At 46.8% G+C, this 27292-nt stretch overlaps 1 protein-coding gene across 1 annotated transcript in view; it reads left to right on the top strand.

Annotated features, from left to right (window-relative positions):
* The window catches only part of LOC144752426 (uncharacterized), a 1170660-nt gene that overhangs the window by 355683 nt on the left and 787685 nt on the right, over positions 1-27292 (top strand). The window contains exon 14 of the mRNA XM_078640356.1: positions 20053-20106. Coding sequence (XP_078496482.1) covers positions 20053-20106 — 54 coding nt within the window. The remainder of the gene's footprint in view (positions 1-20052; positions 20107-27292) is intronic.

Here is a 27292-nt window from a genome sequence, read left to right as displayed (position 1 = left end):
GGAGGACCGAGTGGAGGATGCAGAGGGGCATGCACGCCACAATAACATTAGATTTATGGGCTCCCCTGAACATGCGGAGGGGAGATCGATGGAGCAATTAATAGGACAATGGGTGCAAGACTTGCTGAAATTGATAGACCTAGCTAACTGTTTTATCATTGAACGGTCATATAGGGCACTGGCCACTCCATCTCCGCCTACGCCACCTCCCTGTGCGATCATAGCCCGAATGCTGAACTATAATAATATGGACAGTATCCTTTGAGCTGCACGTTAAACAGACATTGCACAGTTTGACCATCATAAGATCTCCATTTACACTGATTACACGCAGTTAAAAAGTATGCGCCTAAAATATATGCTCCTGTATTCAGCCAGACTGCGAGGGATTTCGCACGGGCAGTCCCACTTCTTTGTCCTGAAGATGTGTGGAGGTGGTTAGAAATGTGGAATAAAGTGAGCAAGAATGCAGCAGGCTCCTGGAGGAGTCGACCACAGCAGGAGGGAACCCCATGCCGACGCTGGAGGGCTAAAGACACTACTCAACCGACCAGGTTGTCCTCAACTGAGGGACAGGACACATTGAGTGTCGTAATTCAAAGTGATGCCATCATGGCAATGACCACTGTCAAAATGGCCCTCGATGGTGAAGACAGGCCTAAGCTACGACAGAGGGCACAGAGATTAGTGAGGTTCAGAGAGTGAGTTGAGAGATTGGGGGGAGGGTGCCCCCGGATTTGCTTGCCTTGGGAGGTATTCATCAGGGGGAGAGCTAGATGATACCGGAGTGCCTGCCAACCCCTGGAGAAGACTCAGAACCTGGAAACCTTACCCTCCTGGCTAATTGGTTGGGAGAGGGAAACAGTATTGTGTTCCTTGTTTATTATACAGATTACTAGAGAGGGAACGGGTGAGATGGTAATTTTGCTTAGAATGATCACCATTGCAATTGTGTATGGGTAAGGGGGTCTTCCCCACAATTGTGGTAGACTTTGTTTATTCTTTTTTGTGTGTTGGGTTTATGCTGCTGGTCCTGGCAGCCTTGAATGGGTGGGCGAACATGAGTGTTCCTTGTTGCCGGGGAGAGTGGGGGGTTGTTAATTTATGTTATAATCCTGAGCTATTTCAGGAGTTCATTTTGGTTATGTTGCTCCGTAAAGTCCATTGCTGCACAACAACAGTGCCATCTTCCATTACGCCTCTAGAGTGCTGGAGTTGTGGGGAAGTTCTTGGCAGTATTTATGACCGCAGATGATGGAATACAGCAATGTTATTTCCGGGATTGTTCGGTGGTTGCACTGCATGCTTACAAGAAATGCACCATATGTCAAACGAGGTCCAGTAATTGGCGAAGAAGTGGAGGGGGCAACTATATTTAGCCACATATTCTTCATATGCTAGAGGAGTGCAATATGGGTAGCTCACGGGGTACCCTTACCCCACATATACACCAAAGCAGATGTAGAAGGGAGATTTGTCCTTGTATAAGGCACACTTGATGGGAAAAACATCACTATTTTAAAACACCTATTCACCTAATACTGATTGATCGTCATTTCTTCCTGCAGATTCAGGACCTGCTCCAGGATAACACTGAGTCCCCTATAATCTGGGTGGTAGATTTCCACTGTGTGGCGGATGGGGACAGAGACTGCCATCCACCTCATGTGGGGACTAAGCTGTTGATGATTTGGTCGCTTTTAGAAGTTATGCACAATCTAGACTTGGTGGAAAATTGGAGAGCTCTCCAACCGCTCACCAGAGAATACACTTGTCTGATAAAGATCAATTTACAATGGTCAGGCGATTTCAGTAGTTGTTTCCTAAGTTGAATTTGCCCGGCGTAAAACGCCTCTAATACCATACGAAATTACTCAATAAAGAGGCAGGCGCTGGAGACTGGAAGACAGGAAACAAGTTTTATTCAGACGGAGTGGAACACATCAGATCGGACAACAAGGTATCGTCTCGAGGTGCTCTCTCAACCTCTCTGAGACCTGGTCTTTTATACACTGGTTTAAGACATGTGAACGTCCTTTATTACAACAGGGACATTGTAGAGCATGAGAATGACATCTGAACGATATCCCTGTCACCCCCCCAGTTCCGGCCCATTCCAACACATGACAACAGTAGAGACCCTTTCCCCTCATATGATTGGGAGGGGCTATCACGCAGCTGAGTGTTCTGCCGATCTCTTTGGAATGTGTGCGCCTGATCGAATCTCCGGGGGTGGGGATGTCATGATCAATAGTGGTCTCTTTCAGGAGAGGCGAGTGCATACAGTAGTGGGCAATAAACTGTATCCTCGGGCTAAAGGATGACCAGTGGTCAGTGCTGACGTGCAGGCTCAGAGGAAGGGTCATCAAAGGAGGGGTATTCATGGACGGAAAGGTGGTGCTGGTCAGGCGCGGGTGTGATTCCCTGGGACAGAATCATGCGGGAGGGGAGGGCTCCTGACTTGTGCATGAGAGAGCGGGGGCAGTCAGGGTGCATGGGGGATGCTCGCAGGGTCAGGGAAGTGCGCTGATGAGCGATCGTGAACAGGGAGACCATGGCACCTAAAATGGCTGTCGTGTATGCTCATACGTGGGTCTGCAAGATGGCGTAGATAATGTTTAGTACACAAACTAAATTTCCACAGTCCTCCCTTTAACATGTCTCGCCAGCTTGTCAGTTTGGATCAATCCCCATGAGACCACGCACTTCTATCTCGTATAGGGGACTCATGTGCTCAGGTTTAAAGTTCAAAGTCTTTGGGCACATACAGTTGGAAATGAGTGCACATAAAGATGGTAAACATTGAATACCTAAACAACACCCACATAGTATCGTGATTGGTATCAATAAAAACGTGAACAGTCTCCATCCCCAGTTCTTTAAAGTGTCCCAGAACCAGCCTCCAAGCGACCACCCTTCCTGTTCTTGGTGAACCTCCGAGGACAGTCTGTGGAGGTGTTCGATTGCTTTATAGACTGAAGGTGAGTTATCTGGCACGTAGGTGCAACAGCTGGAGCCGATGACACGGCATGCACCTCCACGGTCGGCCAGAATCACATCTAAAACAAGACGGTTTTGAAGAGCCACCAGGCGGACTGCCTGAAGCTCAGCCGTGTTGTTGGCGAGGACGCCAGCGGTGATGTTGATGGTTGTTTCTAATGCCTGAGTTAGATGTCGGATTGCGCGGCTATTGGCCATTGGTCCCCACAGAGGAACTAGTCCCTTTGCTGCATCCAGGAACTGTGCTCCGGTGGAGTCGGCTTGTTCAACATCTCCAGCGCGCTTTTGCCGGTGGTGGTTGGCTGGAGCCACATACGTGGGAGGAAGTATGAAGGCGATGTAGCACGTACCCTTCCAGCCTTTTGGAAGCCACGTGTAAGCTTTGGTGCCACAAACAAAGTACATATTCGGGGAAGCAACAAAGGAGGGGGGGTCGGCTGAGGCCAATGGTTTGGTGATGCGGCAAGAACTGTGACCCACCAGCTGTGTTCCTTGCCCTTCGAGGCATACGAGTCCTGTGACATTGATGACGGACAGGGCCGTAGTCAGGGTGGCAGCCGTTTGTTTCCGCAGGTGAGAGAAGGTGGATCTGGCTGGATTGTGGAGCACTTGCATTTCGACCCTTTCTTTGGCAGGGATGTTCGTAAGGAAGGTAGAACCTGAAATTGCAGGGCAAAAGGGCTTTCCTGTATTGTTCAACCAAAACCCATAGTAGAAGTGCGACACTGTCTGACCAGAAGCAGCATTGTCCTTGTGGCTTTCTTGCATGAGGATCAACCAGGCAAGGCAAGAGCCGTGAACTGAGAAAGGGGAAGGAATAAAGGGGATGGAGTGTCCGGTAGCATGTGGGAGCAACCCACAGATCCAACAGTTTGTGGCATTTGTAGCAAGGTTGTGCTGGTGCAACAGTTGTACAAAGGAATTGTTCCAGAATTCCCTACGCCTTTCTCGAAGCTGAGGTGAAAGGGTGATCAGGTGGTGCTCTTTCACGGTGGTCGGCTGGACAGTGGTCGGCAACATTTGGTGAGCGGGCGTGCTTTCCTCCAGGATCCAGAAGGAAGTCATGAGGAGGAGGCAGAACAGGGAGACAATGAAGAAAGCGATTGTCTTTGATTTGTGCAAATTGTCAGTTTTTGGATTCCTATAGTGGGTATTTCCTGTTGCTTTCGATGTCTTCTTATCTGGCGCTTACATCATCTTCTTATCTGGCGCTTCCATCATCTTCATCTTCAAGGTGCTCGGTAGTGGGCAGAACCACAGACTTAGTTTAGCTTCTCTCCAGGTAACCCTTGGTTGCTTTGAGTCACCGTTCTGAGATTTTTAACTTAGTCAGTGGCCTACTTAGCCGAAGCTCCCTCCTTTCGACGCAGGAAATACCCTTCTCGAGATGGCACAGTGGGATCAGAATGTTTTGAAAGTTCAAGCGCCCCTGTATCAGGATAACAGTTCAGTGATGGTCGGTCTTTGTTCAGGAGCTCTTCTTGGGTGCTGACGTTGTCTGTCGTGGCCAGGGTTGAGGAGACCTTTTTGCAGTGATGGGCGTGCAGCCAGTGCTTCTTCCCCTCCACTCGAAGAGCCGTCCGAGTGGTGATCAGTACTTGCCAGGGGCCCGTCCACCGGGGTTCCAGATTCTTCGCTCGTTGGAAATTCCGGATTAGGACGTAGTCACCCGGTTGGATATCGTGACCGGGACCCCTGGAAGTATCGGGGATGGCCTGCTGCACCTGTTGATGAATGACAGACAATGTCTTAGTTAACTTGTACAAATAATCTGACAGCAGGACGTCGGGGACGTCATGAATGGAGGTTGGTTTGGGGGCAGTCCAGAGGTCCATAGGCCGCCCAAACACAACTTCGTAGGGGGTCAAGTGATGCTTAGTGGGGGTGGAGCGCATCGATAGTAGTGCCAGTGGAAGGGCATCTGGCCACTTAAGCCCTGTGGTGGCCACTATTTTTGACAGTTTCAGTTTCAGTGTAGCGTTGTGTCGCTCAACCAGGCCAGCGGATTGGGGGTGGAAGACCGCATGGAACCTTTGTTTGACCCCCAACCCCTTCAGGATAAGTTGGATAACTTCAGCTATGAAGTGGGGGCCATTGTCGCTCCATAAAATTCGACAAAGGCCGTAGCGAGGGAAAAACTCCTTCAGTAGTACTTTGGCAGTAGTCATGGCAGTGTTATCACGGGTCGGATAGGCTTCCACCCATTTGCTGAAGGCACATACAATGACTAAGACGTACTTCAAGCCTTGGCACCTCTCTAGTTGGATGTAATCCATCTGGAGGACCTCAAAGGGGTGGTCGGGGATCCCAAACCCTCCCCGGGGTACCACAGTTCCTTTCCCGGGGTTGTGTTGTAAGCAGATAAGGCAATGTTGGACTAGGCGTTTGGCTGAGTCGGGGATCTTGCCGTTGTGCCAGACTTTGGAAATGAGTTCGATCATGGGGGCAGAACCTATGTGTGCAGGGGAATGTGCCATTGTCAGTATGGGGATCAAGTATGCATCAGGCAGCAACCATTTGTTTGTGTCCTTTGTCCGCCAGCAGCCTTCATCGTCCCTTAGACCCACCCGTGCCCACTCAGTCAGTTCGTGTGGTGTGCTGGTCGATTGGATATCCCTGATCGTTTCCCTAGCGTCGGTCCATTGTTCTGCCTGTGACCTGGTCACATATATGTGTGTCGTGGCCCTATTCTCAGCTGTGGTTCGGGCAGTGATGTCGGCTAGTGCGTTTCCCTGTCCAACTAAATCTGTCACCTTCTTGTGTGCCTGACATTTGATCACTGCTAATCGTGTGGGGAGAAGGACTGCTTCAATCAGGGCGGAGACTAGATTTCCGTGAAGGATGGGTGTACCATGGGACGTCAGGAATCCCCTTTCCCTCCACAGGATCCCAAAATGATGAACCACTCCGAAGGCGTACTGGCTGTCCGTGTAAATGTTCGCCGTGGTTCCTTCTGCTATGATACATGCTCGTGTGAGGGCAATTAGTTCTGCTGCCTGTGCTGATCGTTGTACGATGCAAGCTGTTTCAACTACTGTTCGAGCAGTCGTTACCGCATAGGCAGCAGAAGTGGTGCCGTCTGGGAGTTTGATGCAAGAGCCATCTACCCACAGTTCTCCGTCAGGGTCTGTGAGAGCAACGTCTCGGAGGTCAATTCTACTCCTAGTCTGTTCGTCTGTGAGAGTCACGCAGTCGTGTATAGGGGGCACATCGGGGTCATTTTCGGGCAAGGGTAGCAGGGTTCAATGTCGTGCATCTCTTCAGAGTGATGTGGGGCGCAAGCAAAGTCAATTCGTATCCTGTCAGTCGTGCACTAGTCAGATGTTGAGTCTTTGTCTGGTTCAAAAGTGTGTCAACTGCATGGGGTACTAGTACTGTGAGAGGGTTCGAAAGTACAATTCCCTCACTCTGTCGGATAGGGACAGCAGCAGCGGCTACTGCTCGAAGACAGGCTGGTAGAGCTCTGGCGACTGGATCAAGAGTGGCAGAGAAGTAGGCACAAGGGCGCTGTTTGGCGCCGATGGGCTGAGTCAGAACGGACAATGCGCATCCCTCCCTTTCGTGAGTGTAGAGGGAGAAGGGCTTGGAGTAATCTGGTGTTCCTAGAACGGGTGCCGAGCAAAGGGCATCTCGCAACTCCTTAAAGGATGCTTGGCATTCGGGAGTCCACGGGAGTGGGAACGGAACATCTTTGGCCAACAGGGAAAGTAGGGGTTTTATAATGAGACTGAAATTTGGTAGCCATTGTCGGCAGAAAGAAGTAAGGCCTACTAATGAACGGACTTGCTTCTGTGTTTTTGGAATAGGGGTGTCTAGGATGGTTTGGATTTGGTCGGGTGTAAGTTTTCTCCCTTCTTTGGACAGGAGATGACCTAGGTATGTTACTTGGGACTGACAGAACTGCAGTTTCTTTTTGGAGACTTTGTGGCCATTCTCCGCAAGAAAGTGCAAGAGTTGGATAGTGGCTGTGATTGCAAGTGGAGTGGTGTCGGCCGCCAAAAGGATATCATCGACATATTGGATCAACACCACTCCATCTGGTAGCTGGATGGCATCCAGCTGCCTTTTGAGGGCCTGGCTGTAAATGCTGGGACTTTCAGTGTAGCCCTGGGGAGCTCTACAAAATCGGTATGAACGTTTTTTTAAAGTGAAGCCGAAGAGATAACGGCTGTCTGGATGAATGGGGATAGAGAAAAATGCATTTTTAAGATCTATAACGGTGAAGGTGGTGGCAGTGGACGGGATGAGAGTCAGAATGGTGGCGATGTCTGAGACTACGGGTACTGTGGCACCACCACTTTGTTGACTTCTCGTAGATCGATGATGAAGCGGTACGCTTTCTCATCCCCCTCACCTTGCTTCTTAACAATAGGTAGGATAGGACTATTGCAGACATTACTAACCCCTTCCTCTACCACTCCTGCATCTACCAAGGACTGAATAATTGCCACCAATGCCTTCTCGCCTTCGGGCGATATCCGGTACTGTGGGAGCTTCGGGAGTATTGCATCTGGTCGAACAGTTATGTGTACAGGATCGATCATCATTCGTCCCACATCTGAGTCGTTTCTGGCCCATAGGTGCGGGGGTAGCGAATCGAGCAAGGATAGGTCAGCATCTGTTAAAATGTACATAGGTCGTGCGGGGTAGGGTCCGGGCATGTTCGGGTTGTCGTACAGGATGACTCGGACTCCTTCCGGGGAACACCTAATAGTAGCTCGGAAGTGTTTCAGTAAATCAATACCCATAATAGCGTCAGGGTAGTTGGAGGAGAGCAGAAACGTCGTGTCAGTGGGATCGTTTCCTAGGTCAAAGGAGATAGGTACAGACAGGGGGTTAGTGGAGGGCGTCCCATCGAAACCTATCGAGGTAATGTGTGAGCCAGACAAGGGTGCCCTTGGAATCAGTCGTTTTGATAATACACTACGTGTCGCTCCGGTGTCTACCAAAAATGGAGTCTTTGTACCCAGGACCTTAGCAGTGACGTAAGGACCTTGCTGGTCTACACAGAGCTCGACTGGATCCCTCCCTTGCCCCTGGCAGTCCTATGCAGAGTCGTGATCATTGTAGCCATCGGACTGTTGGCACTGATTCTGTCGGGGGCGGTCAAATGTGTTTGGTCTACCAGATCGGTCATTGGTGGTGTCGTGGGTCTGTCCTCGTCCCTGCCCTCCAGTTTTGGGACCATTTGCCATGTCCCTCGTCTCTTTATTTCTAATCAGTTCCCGAAGGACTGGGCATTGAGACTTCCAATGTCCAAATTCTTTACAAAATGCACATTGGTTCTCATCAAGGTCGGTTCGTGGAGCGCCAGGGGCGGGGTTGCGGTCTCTAGGGGTCGAAGTCCTAGGGGCATTCGACTGGTAGTTCCCCCTATACCGTTCCCTCCCTGTGGTCACTCCCTGTAGTTGTGCAATCATTACTCGTTCCTTTAGGTCCTTTTTCTTTTTCTCAGTTGCCCTTTCGTTCTCATTCTTTTGGTGTTCGCTTCCTGGGATTTTACCTGCCATTCGTGAGGAAGTTAGACTTGCGCTGTGTGCTTCCCTGCATATCCTGCTACTTTTCGCGACACCCGCTCCGCGGGTGCCGCTCACCGCCTTCCTGCCCCGTCCTCCCTGGTGTGAGCGGCTCCACAGTCGGTGGAGAGCAACGCGCTCCCAGGTTGAGGCTAAAGACAGCAGATAGCGCGTGGAGCCTACCGGGGGACTGCGAGGTCCAGCAGCCTCAGCTGCACACAGCTGCTGCCTCTTCCCCCGGCGGCCACGCCCCCAGCCTCCGTATTAACATTGCCTGGGTTTCTGGCTGAGTGGCGCTTCCTGGGATTTTACCTGCCATTCGTGAGGAAGTTAGACTTGCGCTGTGTGCTTCCCTGCATATCCTGCTACTTTTCGCAACACCCGCTCCGCGGGTGCCGCTCACCGCCTTCCTGCCCCGTCCTCCCTGGTGTGAGCGGCTCCACAGTCGGTGGAGAGCAACCCGCTCCCAGGTTGAGGCTAAAGACAGCAGATAGCGCGTGGAGCCTACCGGGGGACTGCGAGGTCCAGCAGCCTCAGCTGCACACAGCTGCTGCCTCTTCCCCCGGCGGCCACGCCCCTAGCCTCCTCCTTCTTTGCTGGCCTCAGCTCCACCGCGACGCGGGACGAGCGCGGGGCGGAGACCGGGCAAAGAGCGGGCCGTTTAAGGCCGTTCGAGGACGGGAGAGTCCGGTCCGGCCCACCCCCCTAAGAACTACATCCTGGTAAATCCAATACAGGTACCCATTATCTTTTTGATTTCTCCTCACAACCGGTCAGGCAATATAGTATCCTTCCAAGGTGAACATTCATTGCAAAATGAACACGAGAGCCTCCAAGCAGAGAAAAACTAAGAAAAATGGAATAGGAGAAACACTATTAGGTCCAATGGATGACTTCCTGGCCAAAGCAAATACATTCATTGATCAGAGCATCAGTTTAATCGAGGGAAGAGTGTCTACCGACCTTGCAATAGCACGTCGATCCTCAATGGGACTACTTGCAAATGCAAAAACTCCTGAAGTGTACCCAGCCCCAATTCAAACGGCGGTGACTACAAATAGACTTAGCCTCCCAAATAACGTCGACCTTTCAGCTTCCCAATTATCTGTAACCTTTACAGATAGTGACCTTGAGAAAACCCCTGATATCTTTCCGGACCCCACACCCGAAGAAACTAGGCAAATGAGAGGGAGAAGGGAGGGAGCCATAAAGAAACAGAATCCAAAGAAAAACCCAGATCACACTGTAAATACCATAGTGAGTGGGCACCCAATTTTGGTAAGCGACACAAATCCTTTAGTGTCACCCAATCATACTGCTCCCGCATCAGCTCCCGCATCTAACACCGCGGTAACAACACACCAACTACCACACGACCTTCGAGAATCTTTAATCCTAGACCCTCCAAGCCCACAACACATAGGAAGACAAAGAGAATCTGCAAGACAAATTAAAGAGATAGCCTCCCTCTTAAACTCCTATATTCGTCCGTTAGAATCCAGACTTAGTAACATAGAGAGTCAGCTAATAAAAATTACTGGCTCTCTAAACTCTATAATCTCACAACCCCATACTAAAACATCTTCAAACCCATTAACCACTCTCTCTGTACGTAAGAATTGTGCAACTCTATCTCTCCCGCAGTCCAAAAGACAAACCACAATAACTCTTCCAACAAACCCTTCCATTGCACAAAAGTCAACTTCAACGTCCCAAGTTATTCCCCCACAAGCCAGTTCTCATCCAACACCAACAGTAAATACCCCAACTGTCAAAACACCTGTCTCTAAAACTCCTCCTACAACTAACACAAACCCTCCACAAACGAAAGGCGCCCGAGAGGGCCAACCGAACAAACACCAACCTTACACTTGCCACCTGAGGCTTCTCCTTATGTGGTAGTTATGACGGGGGTCCCCGAACTTACGGGTGAGGGGTTGGAACCCAACTGGTCATTAAAGAACAAAGTCCAGTATTGGCTGAATACAAATCGCCCCGTCCCGTCACACTGGAAAAGTAAAATAGCATCAGTATCCCGGACCCCGTGGGTAGGCTATAGGAAAAAATCCACCCGGGGAGACTGTATAGTAATTACGTTTGAGGACCCCAGCATAGCTGAATATATCTGCTCCAGGGAACATAACAACTCCTTGGGGGGGATTGCAACAAGACCCTTGTCCTATTTCTACCCAAGGAGGTATAATAATAACAACTTTACACGTAACACCAATAACATCTGGAGGAAACCAATCCCGCAGCCATGGGAGTTAGATATCGTCGGCCCAAACTTATCAACACGATTTAGTGATCCCACCAATTCCTGGTGCCCACCTAATCAGAACCACAATCAGAGAGAAGCACCATGGCAAGTCATGGGCCCACAAAATAGATCCAGAAATTGGGAACAGTGGGTGAGACCACCCCACCAATTCTACGGACCTAACTATGGTGATACCAATAATGGGCACCATTGGCTAGGCATCCCGACCATGAACAGGTTTAGCGGCCTGGAAATGGTCGATTGACCAATAACTCCCCCGGAGCCCCCATTAATAACTCTGGCACTTCCTTCTTCTACTCCACCTCCATCACAAAAAACCAATGGTGTATTAGAAAATGCATCCACCCAGCTCTCTGATCTTTTGGAATGTGGCCGGGCTCCGTAACAAGATTGAGGACGGTTCGGCAGCCGCATTCTTGAAGGACTATCAAATCATTTGCCTGCAAGAGACCTGGGCCACGGCACCCCTTCATCTTGTGGGGTACAGGACATTTATATCTCCCGCCCTCCCCAGTACCTCAGGAAGACCTAAAGGGGGTCTAGTAATCTATATGGCCAACACATTCGCCGATACAAAGATTCTCAAGCTAGATCTCTTTTTGAACTTTCAGATCCTCACCCTCACCATAGGGAAAACATTTCTCATTACAATAATAAACATATACAATAATTTGGATGCCGACAACTTTGTGAGTGTCCTTTCTCTAATTCAAGATAAGATAACTGAACATTCTCGTATCAAATAGAAAACGGCTAATGCCCACGTAATATGGGGCGGTGACTTCAACCTACACCCTTGCCCCAACATCGATACCTGTGGAATGGTGGATGAGTATGATAATCCTCTAACACACTTTATTCACTTAGGAGTGGGGCCAGTGATGAACAAAATACTCTCGGATCTGGACTTGCAAATAATAAATCCCGTCCAACAGTTAACCAACAAATTAGAACCGACGTACAGAGGAAGAGGCCATGAGACTACTGTAGATTACGTAATAGTTACAGAAGACTTGAAAGCCCAAATTAGTGCTATCAAAATCCTGGAAAATCACCTCAGTGATCACTCTGCGTTAAGTTTACTTCTCCAAATACCTCAATCAAAATCTCTGATGGTAAACATAGCTAACACGTTAACACAGAATAGGATTGAACTGGGCAAAAGTAATGGTTTTACAATCAAATGGGAAAAAGTAGATCCCAATATTCTTACAAAAAGGCTAGTTACTTCTGCATACAATAACATATTGATCTGCCTTGACCCTCATGCGGAACCGAACCAAATCCTGGAAAATTTTAACGAAATAATAGACCAGGTCAAAAACCTGTTGACCAGAACTTCTAACCAAAATAAGAATAACCACACAGGTTGGTTTAACCGAGACTGTACCAAAGCTCAGACCAGCTTGATGAAGGCTCTTGGTGAATCAAAAAGAGACAAAACAAAGATCCAAGATCTTCGACGGGAATATAACATTGCCAGGAAAACAAGGAAAAAAGAACTAAAAGCATCCTTGTGGAAGGCCTTGCACGAGAGTGCCCTCTTGAAAGACAGCCAGGCCTTCTGGAAAATAGTTAAATCTCCTTTGTTAACTGATCTCAGCGGTCCAAAAATAGATGTGGCTATTGAAGAGTTAACTTGGGTGAACCATTTTTCGAAGATTTTCCAACTGACATCTAATATCGAATCACTTCACCCCAATTACAACCCAGTCGCCTTTCCTATCTCTCTGGAATTTGATCTACAGGACTTTGAATTGGCACTCTCCTCAAGTAAGTCTGGGAAAGCCCCTGGACCTGATGGGGTCCCAGTTGACCTTTTCAAATTTCTCCCCGACCTTTGGGCTCCAATAATTACGAGAGTTTGTACAGCGACAATGGAACTCGGGCTGTTAGATTCATGGTCAACATCTATAATGGTCCCAATTTTCAAGAAGGGGGATCGACAAGATGTTAAGTGCTATCGTCCAATCTCCCTCCTTGACTCCCTGGGCAAAGTGGTTGGCAGAGTCCTCCTTGGTAAGCTCCAACAGTGGGCATCAGATAAAAATATCCTATCGGACCTACAGTTCGGCTTCAGGGAGGGCTTTGGTACAATCGAACAAGCACTAAACCTTAGTCTATTGACTTCTAAATATACCCACGCCAAAACAGGCACCATTTTTATGACATATGTGGATTTGTCCTCCGCATTTGACTGTGTCTCACATGCCAAGCTCTGGTCATTACTGAGTGAAATGGGGGTAGATCCTCCCCTTTTGGACTGCCTAAGGGAGCTTTACAGCGAAGCCACGGCGAGAGTGAGGTATGGGACAAGAGGAGAATTAACAGCACCATTTAGGGTAGAGCGGGGAGTGAGGCAAGGCTGTGTCTTGGCCCCCTTTCTCTTCTCACTATATACGAACGGCCTCGAAGAGTATATGTTGAAAGGGGGGAGAGACCTCCCAAGAGTAAAAGAACGCCTGATCCCCGCACTGCTCTACGCGGATGACGCAGTCATTTTAGCTCGAACTCCGAACGAACTGCAGAAATCACTATCTAAATATGCAGATTTTATGGCAGCTTTGGACTTGCATATAAATGTTAAAAAGACTTTTGTGATGGTAGTCGGTGGAACAAGAAAACCAGTTAAGTCCATCTTCCTGAAAGACCAAAAAATCGAAAAAAACTCACAATACCCCTACTTAGGCATCATGATAGATGATGCCCTAAACTGGAAAGCGGCAGTAGAGGCAAGGAGACATCTTTTTAAACGAGCGATATTGGCACTGATGACATTTTCAAGTAAACTCGGAAAAAGATCCCCAGTGGAACTGCTACAGATTTATGCCGCAAAATGTCAATCAATTGCATTATATGGCGCAGGGATCTGGGGGCATACGAACATTGGCTCCATACAAAAAGAGGAAAACATCTTCATGAGATTTCTTCTATCAACCCCACGAGGTACTTCCATCTTTGCCTCACATGTAGAACTGGGAATCTCATATATCGAAGATCTCATTAAAATCCAACCTCTTATGCTCTGGAGGAGAGTCTGGCTGTCCGAAGAAAACACCCTGACGAAAACCATCCTACAGGACACCATGGAGTTGGACCATGTCAACAAAATAGCTTGGCTCTCCTACATAAGACATTTCTTCTGTGATCTGGGTCTCGAACAATACTATCACAATCCAGAAAAACTAAAGGAAATATCCAAAAAAGAACTAAAGCATATTGCATTGAACCACTTGGATTCCCTGAGACTATCTTCGCTGATCACAAAAAAATCTGTTATACACGCAATAATAATATAGCAGTCCCCGAAAATTCAGCCTTACCTGACACTAGAAATTACCACGTACGAAAGGATGCTCCTAACAAGGTTCAGAATGAACCTATTTTTCAGATTAGTGACATTTCCGGATAAAAACAACTGGAGAACCCAGATGGACTTGTGCCCCTGCGACGATCACTCGCAACAGTCCACCATCCACACAATACTTTTTTGCAAGTTTTACTATACTCACCGGAAGACATGGCTTCTCCCTTTACTAAAAAAATGGGGTTACAGACAATGTCGTCCAGCCCTGTTGGCACTCCAATCCTTGGACTCTGAATGCACTGTGTACCATGTACTAAACTTTTTAAAGTGTATTATGAGACACAGAAACAATTTGTAAAAACAAAGGATTAATTCACACCCTATGTAAACTACTGCCGATTTGATCTTTTTATAGTACATTTAATGGTAATTTTTTAACTGAAATTTTGTAAAATTATGTCATCTTTTATGGTTTTGCATTTGCTAAAAACCGAATAAAGATTATTATTATTATTGTTCGTAATACTGAGCCATCTGGAGGATAGCTGCAGGTTTGGAGGCTCCCCAACTACTTTCGCTAGTCTGTAACTTTTGGGAGACCTCTTGCAATAGCCCCTTTACGTAGTTCTGCACGAATAGGTGTTGTCCGGTTGCGGTGGTTATGTCTTGGCCACTGTAGTCGGAGAACACCGTTTCAAATCGTGAGAAGTATTCTGATACGTCCTCCTGAGGTTTCTGGCGGCAGGCCGTGACTATCGACCAGTCTACCTTCTTTTCTGGAACCAACGTTTTTAGCTTCTGCACTATTTTGTCGGGGAGTTCCAGTATGTCTTTTAAAGGTTTCTTTCCGGGCTCTCGCTGCCTATCTAGTTCATCGAGTTTTGTCCAGGTGTGTCCGAACAGCTCCGCGTGGTCAGTTCTCCGGATTTGCTTCCACACATCGGCTGGCAGACACAACCCGAAAAATAAATCCATGTCCGCTAAAGTCATTATAGTTGAACCCAAGGCTGTGCTTAATTCGGTATAGAATGCTGTAGGGTTTTTTCTTAAATCGGGCAGGGTTTGTCTAAAAGTTAAAATATCTTGCCGATCCCATGGTTGGTAAACCCAGTTGTACACAACCCTCCCTTTGGCATCTGCATGGTTGATATCATCGTTTGTTCCCTGACCTCTCGGGGGAACCCAATAGGGAGCGGCTTCTCTGATAGGCATCATAGTGTTGGCTGCTCCTAATGAGGGCTCAATCGTCTCAGGGACTGTGAGCTTGACCTCTGGTTTCTGCTCCGCGAGGTGGCGGAAGACCTCAAGCGCTTGCATGAAGAGATCCGTCATATCGCTTTCAGCCCCATCTCCGACATCAACCTTTCTATATAGAGCCGTCAATTTAGCAGGACCCTTAGTCTGGTACCTATCCTCATACGCGTTCAGGGTGTGGTAGCTGAACCGTAAAATAAAATGCCGTCTGTGACTACCGGCATGCGAGTTGTGCATATTCATTGTATATTCTTCACTCTCCCTCCGTTCTACCAGGGTTTTTGCTATTTGGTTGATTCCGTCCCGCTCATCTTTGCTCAACCTATTTGGCCTGGCTGTTAATTGTTTGCCAGTTTCAAGTTCATCTGGTGTTGTTACCGATGCGGCTGGTGCGAAGACCGTAAGAGTCGGGGCACTAGCGCTAGGGTTACCCTCGACTGCACTCTGGACTGGTGAGTGTTGTGCTAGAGGCTGGCAGGGAGCATAAGGAGGAGGCATGTAGATCATTGGAGGACCGAGCAGTAACTCGTCATTTGCCCGTTGTTTGGAGGGAACCTCCGGGTAGAGCGTAGGAGTGGTCCTGACAGGGCATTGACCTGTCAGTCCTGATTCTTGCGATTGTTTAACTTCCTCTCTTCTTCTTATTTCTTCCTCTAGTTCTTTTGCGGCCAGATGGGCTGCTTTTCGTAATTCTTTCACTGTTCTTGCTTCATCTTTTTTCCTTCGATGGTCTGCTTCTTTGCGCCACATGCCGATACTAACGAGCATAGTGGGCGTTGCCTTATTTATTTTTACAGCTGCTTCTAGTGTTTTTATTTTATTTTCATCAAACGAACCTATCAGTGGCCACTGGCTTTCAGGATCCCTTTTTGTATATTTATGCCATAACTTACTATTAGCTATAGCGACTAGTCCTTGCTTAGTAAACATGTCCTTATTAGGGGTGCCCTCCAGTGGAGCTGGATGGTTCATCTCTAATAAGCGGTCCGGGTTGACCCAACTATGAACCAATGGGGAGAAGATAGGCATGACGGATTACCATAGGGGGCAAAAGCCTGCACTACCTATCTTTTCACTATTTGCAAAGGCTGGACAGAATATTCTATTTTACACTATTTGCAAACAGAGAATACCTCCCGAAAGACCCAATTCCAAACAGTCAATGTTTAGTCAAACAATCAATCAATGAGGAACGTAATAGGTACGACGTGTTAAAGGTTTGCGTTACCTACCCTTCACTTTCTGCAAAGGGAGAGAGAATATTCCTATTCTTCCCCGTTTGCAGGCAGAGAAGATCCCTAAGAGAACCAACTTCGAACAATTCAATGTTCGATTCAATCAATCAATCAATGGGGAGAAAAACAGAATAAGCACGACGTGTTAAAGTTTTGCGTTGCCTACTCTCCCCTATTCTGCAAAGACTAAACAGAGTATGGCGATTCTGTGTTTGTTTGCAAATAGAGAATTTCTCAGAGACAAATAAGTAATACTAATATTATCAAACAATCAATCAATCAATTTCACAATTTTGTCGTGTGTCACGACCTTACCCGGACCGCATGGACAGTTTCTCGTCTTCCGCTTCCAGCGCCCGATCGTCCTCTACTCTCTGTTGCTATCGCGGCACTCCTGGTGGTTCCCAGTCAGGACCGTTGATCACTCGGGAGAGGTCTGCTCGGAGTCAGTGAAGTTCAGATGATCGGCTGTCAGACGAGGGTCTATCAGACAGGAGCTCTTCCGATCGTTGCAGTCGTTCACTCTGTCGTCGGGACCTCTCCCACTGGATCCACGTGTCGCTGATGGGCCCCGCGTTTGGAACGCCAATTGATAAAGATCAATTTACAATGGTCAGGCGATTTCAGTAGTTGTTTCCTAAGTTGAATTTGCCCGGCGTAAAACGCCTCTAATACCATACGAAATTACTCAATAAAGAGGCAGGCGCTGGAGACTGGAAGACAGGAAACAAGTTTTATTCCGACGGAGTGGAACACATCAGATCGGACAACAAGGTATCGTCTCGAGGTGCTCTCTCAACCTCTCTGAGACCTGGTCTTTTATACACTGGTTTAAGACATGTGAACGTCCTTTATTACAACAGGGACATTGTAGAGCATGAGAATGACATCTGAACGATATCCCTGTCACCCCCCCAGTTCCGGCCCATTCCAACACATGACAACAGTAGAGACCCTTTCCCCTCATATGATTGGGAGGGGCTATCACGCAGCTGAGTGTTCTGCCGATCTCTTTGGAATGTGTGCGCCTGATCGAATCTCCGGGGGTGGGGATGTCATGATCAATAGTGGTCTCTTTCAGGAGAGGCGAGTGCATACAGTAGTGGGCAATAAACTGTATCCTCGGGCTAAAGGATGACCAGTGGTCAGTGCTGACGTGCAGGCTCAGAGGAAGGGTCATCAAAGGAGGGGTATTCATGGACGGAAAGGTGGTGCTGGTCAGGCGTGGGGTGTGATTCCCTGGGACAGAATCATGCGGGAGGGGAGGGCTCCTGACTTGTGCATGAGAGAGCGGGGGCAGTCAGGGTGCATGGGGGATGATCGCAGGGTCAGGGAAGTGCGCTGATGAGCGATCGTGAACAGGGAGACCATGGCACCTAAAATGGCTGTCGTGTATGCTCGTACGTGGGTCTGCAAGATGGCGTAGATAATGTTTAGTACACGAACTAAATTTCCACATGTCATACATTGACACATCACACACACAACCGCCTAGATCGTATATTGGCATCGGGGCTCCCCTATAACAATTTAAAAGTGGTGACATACCTGGGAAGATATTTATCAGATCATACTCTGGTATTGTGTTGTTTACTGTGGTGAGCAGGAGGAAGTGATAGGAGACAATAACGTCTACTCCCAAAAGTCTGCACAGACGTTACATATAGGACTCCTTGACTGATACACTGACTGCATAAATGGACCATAATTGGGGTACAACATCCAGCAGGGCAAATAAATGGGAGGCAAGGAAGGCAGTCATGCTGGGAGCTTGTATTGGGACCACATATGGGGTATGAAAACCGCTAGAAGTGGAGATTACACAATGTGAGGAGCAATTGGCTGAACGATTGCAGTGGAGATTGACACAATACCAGAGAGGCAGAGTTTTGCTTAGACACACAGGAAATCACATGAGTTATGGGCAAAACTAGATGAATACACACTCACATAATATAGACAACAAATGCAAATGGAGGGAGACAAGCCGGGTAAACTTTTGGCATGGATTCTCCAATGGGAGCAGGCGATACCACCCATATTGCACCTGTGGGAACAGGGAAGGCAGCTGGTTATGCAACAGGCCATTTTGGTGACATTTCGGACACAACTTCAGGAGGTATAAAGGGCAAGGACCTTCGCCGGATGAAACTTCTTAGACTTGCTGTTGAGAATTAGATGCTGCATGAGGAGATGATTGGCCTTACAACAGTAGGGAAAGCGTTGGATAGCGTAGGGGTAAAAATTACTATTCCCATTCTAGTGAGTACAACAGTAGGGAAAGCGTTAGATAGCGTAGGGGTAAAAATTACTATTCCCACTCCAGTGAGTGCAACAGTAGGGAAAGCGTTGGATAGCGTAGGGGTAAAAATTACTATTCCCACTCCAGTGAGTGCAACAGTAGGGAAAGCGTTGGATAGCGTAGGGGTAAAAATTACTATTCCCAACCCAGAGAGTGCAACAGTAGGGAAAGCGTTGGATAGCGTAGTGGTAAAAATTACTATTCCCACTCCAGTGAGTGCAACAGTAGGGAAAGCGTTGGATAGCGTAGGGGTAAAAATTACTATTCCCACTCCAGAGAGTGCAACAGTAGGGAAAGCGTTGGATAACGTAGGGGTAAAAATTACTATTCCCACTCCAGTGAGTGCAACAGTAGGGAAAGCGTTGGATAGCGTAGGGGTAAAAATTACTATTCCCACTCCAGTGAGTGCAACAGTAGGGAAAGCGTTGGATAGTATAGGGGTAAAAATTACTATTCCCACGCCAGTGAGTGCAACAGTAGGGAAAGCTTTGGATAGCGTAGGGTTGAAAATTACTATTCCCACTCCAGTGAGTGCAATAGTAGGGAAAGCGTTGGATAGCGTAGGGGTAAAAATTACTATTCCCAACCCAGAGAGTGCAACAGTAGGGAAAGTAAATACTTCATATATTAGTCAAAATAAATTAAATATTGATACCAATATAACATTATTTAAAAGTAATTACCAATTTAATATAACATAATAATTAATCAATTAAAAATAAAATACAAATTAATTATTAAAATTAATTACCTATTAATACAAATTAATTACCAATTAATTAATTAGCAATTGAAAATTAATTAACAATTAATTCAAATTAAATACCAAATAAATGTAAATATTTAATTAATTACAATGTTGATTTTAGTTTGGCTTTCCTGTTGTTTTTGTTGCTTATTATCTTGTAACACTACAAAATTGAAAAATGAAAGGATTAAGAGAAAAAAGTCTTAGCTTCTGCGTGAAAGATGTGAGCATTTGATATATATGAGGTGCTTTTTGAGCTGTGGATATGTAGTAGACTTTGAATAACCTCCAGCTGTGAACTGTAAATACAGGTAAGAGGTGCTTGCTGAGCTGTAGATAGTCTGTAGTTTCTGAGCTGAAAATACTTGCCTCTGGGCCCATTAAATTATGTTCCTTTTGTTTCTTTCAGGGATTCATGGGAATTCCTGGACTTCCTGGCGACACAGGCGAGAAAGGATTGAAGGTAAAGGACAACTGCTTTTCTTGGGTTTTAGCCAAAGCAGGATTTATTCAGATGAACAATTGTGTTAGGCAGACCATTTCTTTTGGGGTTTATAGGCCATCATAAGGGTTCTGCCTCTATGACTCTGTGGTAGTGTTGTCTATTTTTCTGTTAGATACGTGTGTCCGAGTTGAAGGCATAGTACTATTTAGAGGTTGTGCTCAAGCAATTTGTGTGACAATGATGCTTTCATAGATAGTGGCAGCAAGAAGGGATGCAGCACACACTATTATTGCAGCATTCTCACTCCGTCCAAGTAAAATGTATGGTGCGGCAGACCTGCTTTAGAACACTTAGGTCCTGATTAAGAGTTAGGTGGAATTCCATGCAGAAATTATCACCCGCTGGAATTACTATTCACGGCTGGTATCCCCGCATGGAATTCCACCTATTACAAGTTAGACTCCGCAGAGTGGGAAGAACTGTGCAGACACTGAATTGCTGTGTGGAATTCTGCACGGTAGTCCCTTTTTCCAAGGGCTTAACGCTTCCATTTGCCACGTACTCTGAGCAGGTGGTAAATGGAAGCAAGGCCCGGGGTGTGGTGATGGATGGCATTAGAAGCTTGAGGGCGAGCGTATCTATGGTTTTCGTGGAGGGGCAGCATTGCATGCTCCCCCTTTCCAAAGAAAACTTTGTCAGAGACCTAGGGGGAAGAGGGTTGGTTGTCAAACCCTCATGCAGTTAGTTTCGGCTAATAAAATTGTGTCTGGTGTTTCCGTAGAACCTGGAAAAAATTGAGTGCAGGAATATTGGGCAACTCATAATAAAGCAGAGTGTAGTTCCAAATGGTAATTCCCGTCCACCTTCCATCAGGACCTCAGTGTTCACTGTCATTATATCTACAGTCAATCTAGTGCTGGATTTCACAGAGAAGAGAGTATTTGTATTTGACAAAAGCTACGAGCTTGTCTTGGATCTCCTCATCAACAGTTTTGGCCTGTTGAAAGAACTCCATCCGATACCTTGCACCAATTTAATGCCCTCAGGCTTAGAGTTACAGTTGGTTGAAATTAATCTGCTTCCGCATCCTGCTAAAGAATCTCAGTCTTCTGTCTACTGGCAGTACTCTGTGTTAGGCTTACTGGAATTCTGTTCTTTAGCTACCGTGGCCAGTCTTATTGGTTCCTGACCTCCAGGTACAAGGGAACAGTAAAATGTGACCCAGGTCTGCAAACAGTTCTTTCAAGGGATTTAAACTCCACATATATAAGTGGATCTCACTTGTATGCTAATTCTCAGATATAAAGAGAGACAATAGGTGGCGCTGATCGCACCGTACTAGTGCAGCCAGGGTAAGATGTCCTAGTTGTATTTTGTAGGATTTAATATCCCTTGGCACTAGCATTGACCAGACTCGGCAGACTTCACTATTTAGAAAGACAAGCCCATCAGTCTTCAGTTATAAGCACAGGCCTATTTCAGGTGGGTTGATCTCATCACTTAAGACAATTAATCATCCAGTTTGTCATCCTGAATACCAGTCTCATGGAACTTCTTTGCTAGGAGATTCTGTGTGAAACTTTCCAAGGTGGACTTGATTGGATCCAAGTAGACAACATCAACCACTACTCTTGACAGTCGTGTCGAGGTACACAGTCAAAGAAAGCTCTTAGACTATTGTATCTACCCCCATCTTAAACCATCATGCCAGGGTTTCATTAATTCATCTATGTAGACATTTGGTTTATATAAATCACCTTTCAGCTTATTAGCAGCTCTGGATCCTGCAAAATCCGAATATTCCATATTCCACCAGTCTTTTTTTGTTTGATACTTTTTGCTGTGCATTTCACCACTGCTAAATTATCAGAATTTCTTTGAAGTAATAGGCAAATAGTGCACAAAGCAACACACACCTCTTTCTAGTGGCTGGTTAAATGAGGTTTTCACTTGTGCTACATTGACCTTTTTCGGTAGCTTAAGATGTATCTTGTATGGGCTTGTTACGTTATCACAATTTGGAGTGCTTGTTCCACTCACAATTTTCTGTCCATACACGTTTTTTATGCACTTCTTACTTTACTTAATTGTTAGCATAAATGTTATGTATTGTGGACACTTCACTGTCAATTAGGTTGGTCATTCTACAACATGCCTACACATTTGTTTACTTTGCACTTCTATATGTAAAATGGTTTGTGTCCTTGCTTGTCTGTTAATTTTTACTCCTGAGGATGTCTTTTAACCCATTCATATTTGTATCTGCCACATTAGCATATGCATCAGTCTTTGAAAGGATGACATTTCTAATGTTAGGGGACACTTGTTTAAGTATGGACTGTGTGTCTCTCTCTCTTGAAATAAACTATGAAACCAGTGGAAAGTCACACCTCTCCAGCACTGGATCTTTCATATATTCATGTGCTTAAACTATTCCCCGATGTCAGACTGGAAAACCCTCAGTAATCAATGTTAACTCAACTGTATTCTAAAACAGCAACTAACATTGAAAACAAATCGAAAGGCAACCATAGACTACCAGCGGCCCATCCACCTCTTATCTGATAGAAACTTCTAGCCACAGATTCATTACATTAGAATATTCCTCAGGCGTCTGATTGGATCTGGACATTTTTGAGCTGTCCCCCTGCATGTCTATAGGTGCCATTGTGTGACTCCATGTGGTGTCGATGCCCATCGTTGGTGCCAAACCAATTGTGATCCCTGTCTCTGTGACGGAGCCGGACCGCCATTACCCCATGCCAGTTCCGGCGTCACAAGGCCCACACGGACTAACTTGGAGATGGGGCCTTATTTCCCTGACAGGCCTTCTCAGAAACATAAATGGAGAGGATCTGAGAATCCCAATGGCTATTGCGACCACCTAGCACAGTCCATGGCCATAGACAGCCGGTATGAGAACCTGGCTGATGCCAGCAGTCTGGACACCTCACCGACATTGGCCTCCTCTCTCCTCCCACAGTGGCTATAATGGAAGGGGCTTCCTGTGCGATGGTGGTCCAAAGGGCGGCTGAGGTCCTGGACCTTCAGCTGCCAATGGTTGAGATTAATACCATTGTCTTGACAGAGGTTATTCAACCTGGGCTGTCGCCTGTCAACACCGCCCCACTGCCAGGGACCCAGCCCTCTTTCACGCAGGAACCCATCCCTGAGAGCCTGGTGGTCTGGGCCTCGAACTCTAAAATCAATGCTGGCACATTTCCTGCCACACCACCAGATAGGGAATCCAAGAGGCTGGATATCTTTGGTACAATCATTTTCTCTTCCACGAGCCTTGGACTGCGGGCTGTGAAAAACGCATGCTTATTTGGCTGCTATTCCCATACTGCATGAGATATGGTTGCACCAGTGCTGCCTATGGTCTTGAAGGAGTCCGTGCCATACTTTCCCAAGTTATTGCTGATGGGAGAGATGCAGCAATGTTCACATCAGATGTGGATTGGATACGACCAACTTGATTGGTACAGCCTTTGTTTCCACGGTGAAGACATCTGTCTTTTTGGGGATGTCCAGGATTCTCTTATGTACATGCCCTTCAACAGCACTTGCTTCTTTGGCAACCAGGCGGACATTCGACTGCTTTAAGGATAGTAGGGCCACTGCTAGGTCCTTGGTGCTCATTATAGCCCAGCGGCAGCTGTGTTCTGCTCCTTCCATGACTATTGTAGAGGCTACCAGCCTTTTCCTTTTCCCACTGACACCCACGGTCAGCACACACCTCAGTCCTTTCGTGGCCATGCGCGCAGCTCACACAAACCTGGAGGGAACCATGGCCAGAGGTCTACCCAAACCGCTCGCTCCCCGGTAGCTGCAGCCCCAAAGCCTTTTTAATATGTCCTCCCACCATCATGGGCACCCGAGTGGTGGCATGATTCAGAACAAATTGCCCCAATGGCAGAAGATGACTTTTGAAAAATTGGTGCTTCAGATTGTCCAGCGAAGATACACCCTACCCTTTCAGCGGATTCCACCACCTTTACCACCTTCCCCAATCAGCTGACAGAGGACTACCTTTCACTCTTGTGACAGGAATAACATGCTATTCTCACCAAAAGAGCCTTTGAGAGGGGCAGCATCAGAAGTAGGTCATGGTTGCTATTCCAACTTCTTTTTGGTGCCGGAAAAGAATGGAGGCCTCCCTCCTATCCTAGACTTACGCCCTCTCAACTACTTCCTGAAAAAGGAGAAATTCAAGATGTTCAATTTGATCCACATTCTATCTGCCTTCGACCCAGGAGACTGGATGGTAGTGCTGGACTTACAGGATGCCTACTTCCAGATCCCTGTCCTATCTACCCACAGGTGTTACCTGCAGTTCATGGTAGGCCAAGAGCATCATCAGGTCACTGTGCACCCCGTGGGCCTTACTAACACCCCTCGGGTATTCACCAAAGTGGATGCAGCACATCTTCGAAGGTCAGGGGTTTCAGTATTCCCCTGCCTTGACGACTGTCGGTTGCAACAAGCAGGGCAGGGTGGGGTTGTGGTATCTTTGTCAGTATGCCCCTGCCTCTCTGGACATGGCTGAATCTCATGGCACTTTACTGGTGGTTCATCATCTGGCAGGGTCTCTGAATGCCAGAGCAGACAAACTCAGCAGTCAATGCCTCACAGAACATGAATGGCGTATCCATCAGGAGGTGGTACAATTCTCTTCAGATTTTGGGGAGAACCTTGGTTAGATCTATTCACCAATGCAGAGAAAGCGCAATGTCAGCACTTCTGCACACTGGACTTTTCAAGGCAGTTCTCACTCTAGACGCATTTCGTCTCAAGTGGATCTCTGGATTCCTTAACACCTTCATGCATATACCACTAGTGCCCAGAGTTCGCAAGAAGAACAGGAACGACTGAACCCTCGTCACCCTGGTGGCTCCAGATTTGGCAAGGAGAGTCTGGTATCCCGAGCTCCTGAGAATGAGCATCTGTCCTGCGATTAGCCTGCAACCTTCAGGAGGATCTCCTGTCACAGCAACAGGGCAGGGTCCTGCTCCCGAACCTGCACACTCTCCATCTACACACATGGAGTTTGAGCGGCGACAGTTTAAAGTATTTTACCTCCCTTCCAAAGTGTGTGATGTCATTCTGGCGTCCCTCCACAAAAACGGTATGAACCTGATGTTAGGCCAAACTTGTAGCTTTGTGTGCTACGAAATCCATTGATAGTCTGTCTGCACACTTGTCTTATCTCTTCCCCAGCAAAGACTTGCTTTGGGCACACTTAAAGGGTACCTTTCCACCATCTCTGCTTTCTTGCGGTCGCCGGATCAACCCTCTCTTTTCAAGTCACCCATTGTGACTCATTTCTTTAGAGGTTTGCAGCACATTTTTCTCCTTACACCTTTCATTATGCCGCTATGAGATCTTAATTTAATTCAAAACCAAAGGGGATGATGGACAGAGTGTTGAACATTGCAAGCACTCACCCCCAGTCAACTGATCTGGGTTTAATCCAGCATCATTCTTAAGCTCACTCCACCACCTCAGTTCAGACATGGGCATATGCAAATCAGTCTGACCCTGTGCCTCATGGGAACAGTCCAGCCCAAACTGCCAAGCCTTGTCTTCCCTGGACCGGAAACCAGCATCCTGGGACCGGTTTTGGGCTAACAGCCCAGACGTGGGTCCCTCACTTGGCCACTGGATTTAAGATATCCTGGCCGATGAGGGTTATGAACCTGAAACCGGTCCCAGGATGCTTGCACTTCTAAGGTAAGAAATTGCAAATTAGATTTTGTCAGCTCGTAGGAACTTGTCACAAGTGCCTCCAAAAGCCTTGTGTGACCCCACATCAAAAGACCCTCTGCAGCTACCTTGTAGATACAGTCTTCTGGCCATGGTGATGTTTACACTCTGGAATTTGGAACCAAGTCACAGTCTATTGATTTTCCTTCATGTTCATGTCAAAAAGGTCATTTTTATCACCTATGACCTCTCAGACAATGAATAACGACAAGACATCTGCCACCAGAACACCATCTTTGAAGATTTCACAGACAAATACCATGTCTTCTCCACCGCTAATAGTCAGTCCGTCAACAAAGATATTGTTGACTGAACCATCGATGTCATTAACTGCTTTGGTTGCAACCCAGTCGATGATGGCATTGACAACAACAATGACTCCAGCATGACCTCAAACACATATTTCATTCACATTACCGCTCTGGTCATAAGTGCTTCCGATAATATTTACATCAGAACCATCTGCACAATTATGGGATGATTCATCTTTTTTATCCCTATATAGTGGTGAAGTTGACAGCAGCTGTGCTAGTGATGGTAGTGACACAGTCAACCTATATATTCAAATGGTGACTTGGTCGGATGCAGCCTTGCAGACATAGGGACCTGATCTGAATATTTACTGTGTACCTGAGGACTCTGAAGCAGTATATAATTTTCAAGAGCCCTCATATTATGGATGGCCACCATAGACAAAGGTGGCAGTGGGCAGTGGGCACAGGTGGTGTTTTTTATACTCTATGAAACATCTAATCAACCACATATACATCATACTACCCCTAGTAGTTCTGGAACTTCTTCCACAGGCTCCTCCAACAGATTTAACCCCTCGCCCAATAAAGCTACTGAGACTCGGGTAACTTACCTTCTCTTCCAGGGGATACTCATGAATAGTCATAAGCAGCGAAGTATCTCCGCCCACGTGCGGGAGCCCGGAGCATATACAAAATACATATATATGTGTATGTTTTAGCAAAGAAGTACGTAGTACTAAATAAACACACACATATACATGTATAACATAACAATATGCAGCCCCATACATATCCAGTAGGCTAAGAAGCTAAAATTACATGTATTTCTCTAGTATGAAAATCACACATATACATATAGTGTGAGGGAAGGACATACACAGTAATAGCATTCCACAATAAACTTTTATTTTCATTAAGAAAAACAAGAATTAGCAGGCAATTAGCCTAAGAAAGGCTACATAAATAAATAACATCCTTGTACAGAAAAAGAAACTGGCACCTCGCCTTCAAGGCTTCAGGGATCCTGAACACTTTGCCTTTAAGGCCTCCAGGAGACCCCTGCTCCCATCATGCACCACAGGTGACAGTTAGGTCAGTTCTTTTTTCTGGCTCCTTCTGTGAGGAACCTGGAGCTTGAGCTTAACTGATTTTGACTTTTTCCAGTCAGAATGTATATTCTAAAC

The sequence above is a fragment of the Lissotriton helveticus genome, chromosome 5_1 (genome assembly GCF_964261635.1).
Source record: "Lissotriton helveticus chromosome 5_1, aLisHel1.1, whole genome shotgun sequence".
Taxonomy (NCBI): Eukaryota; Metazoa; Chordata; class Amphibia; order Caudata; family Salamandridae; genus Lissotriton; species Lissotriton helveticus.
The sequence above is the reverse complement of the archived record's forward strand: the minus strand, read 5'-3'. Positions and strand labels throughout refer to the sequence as shown.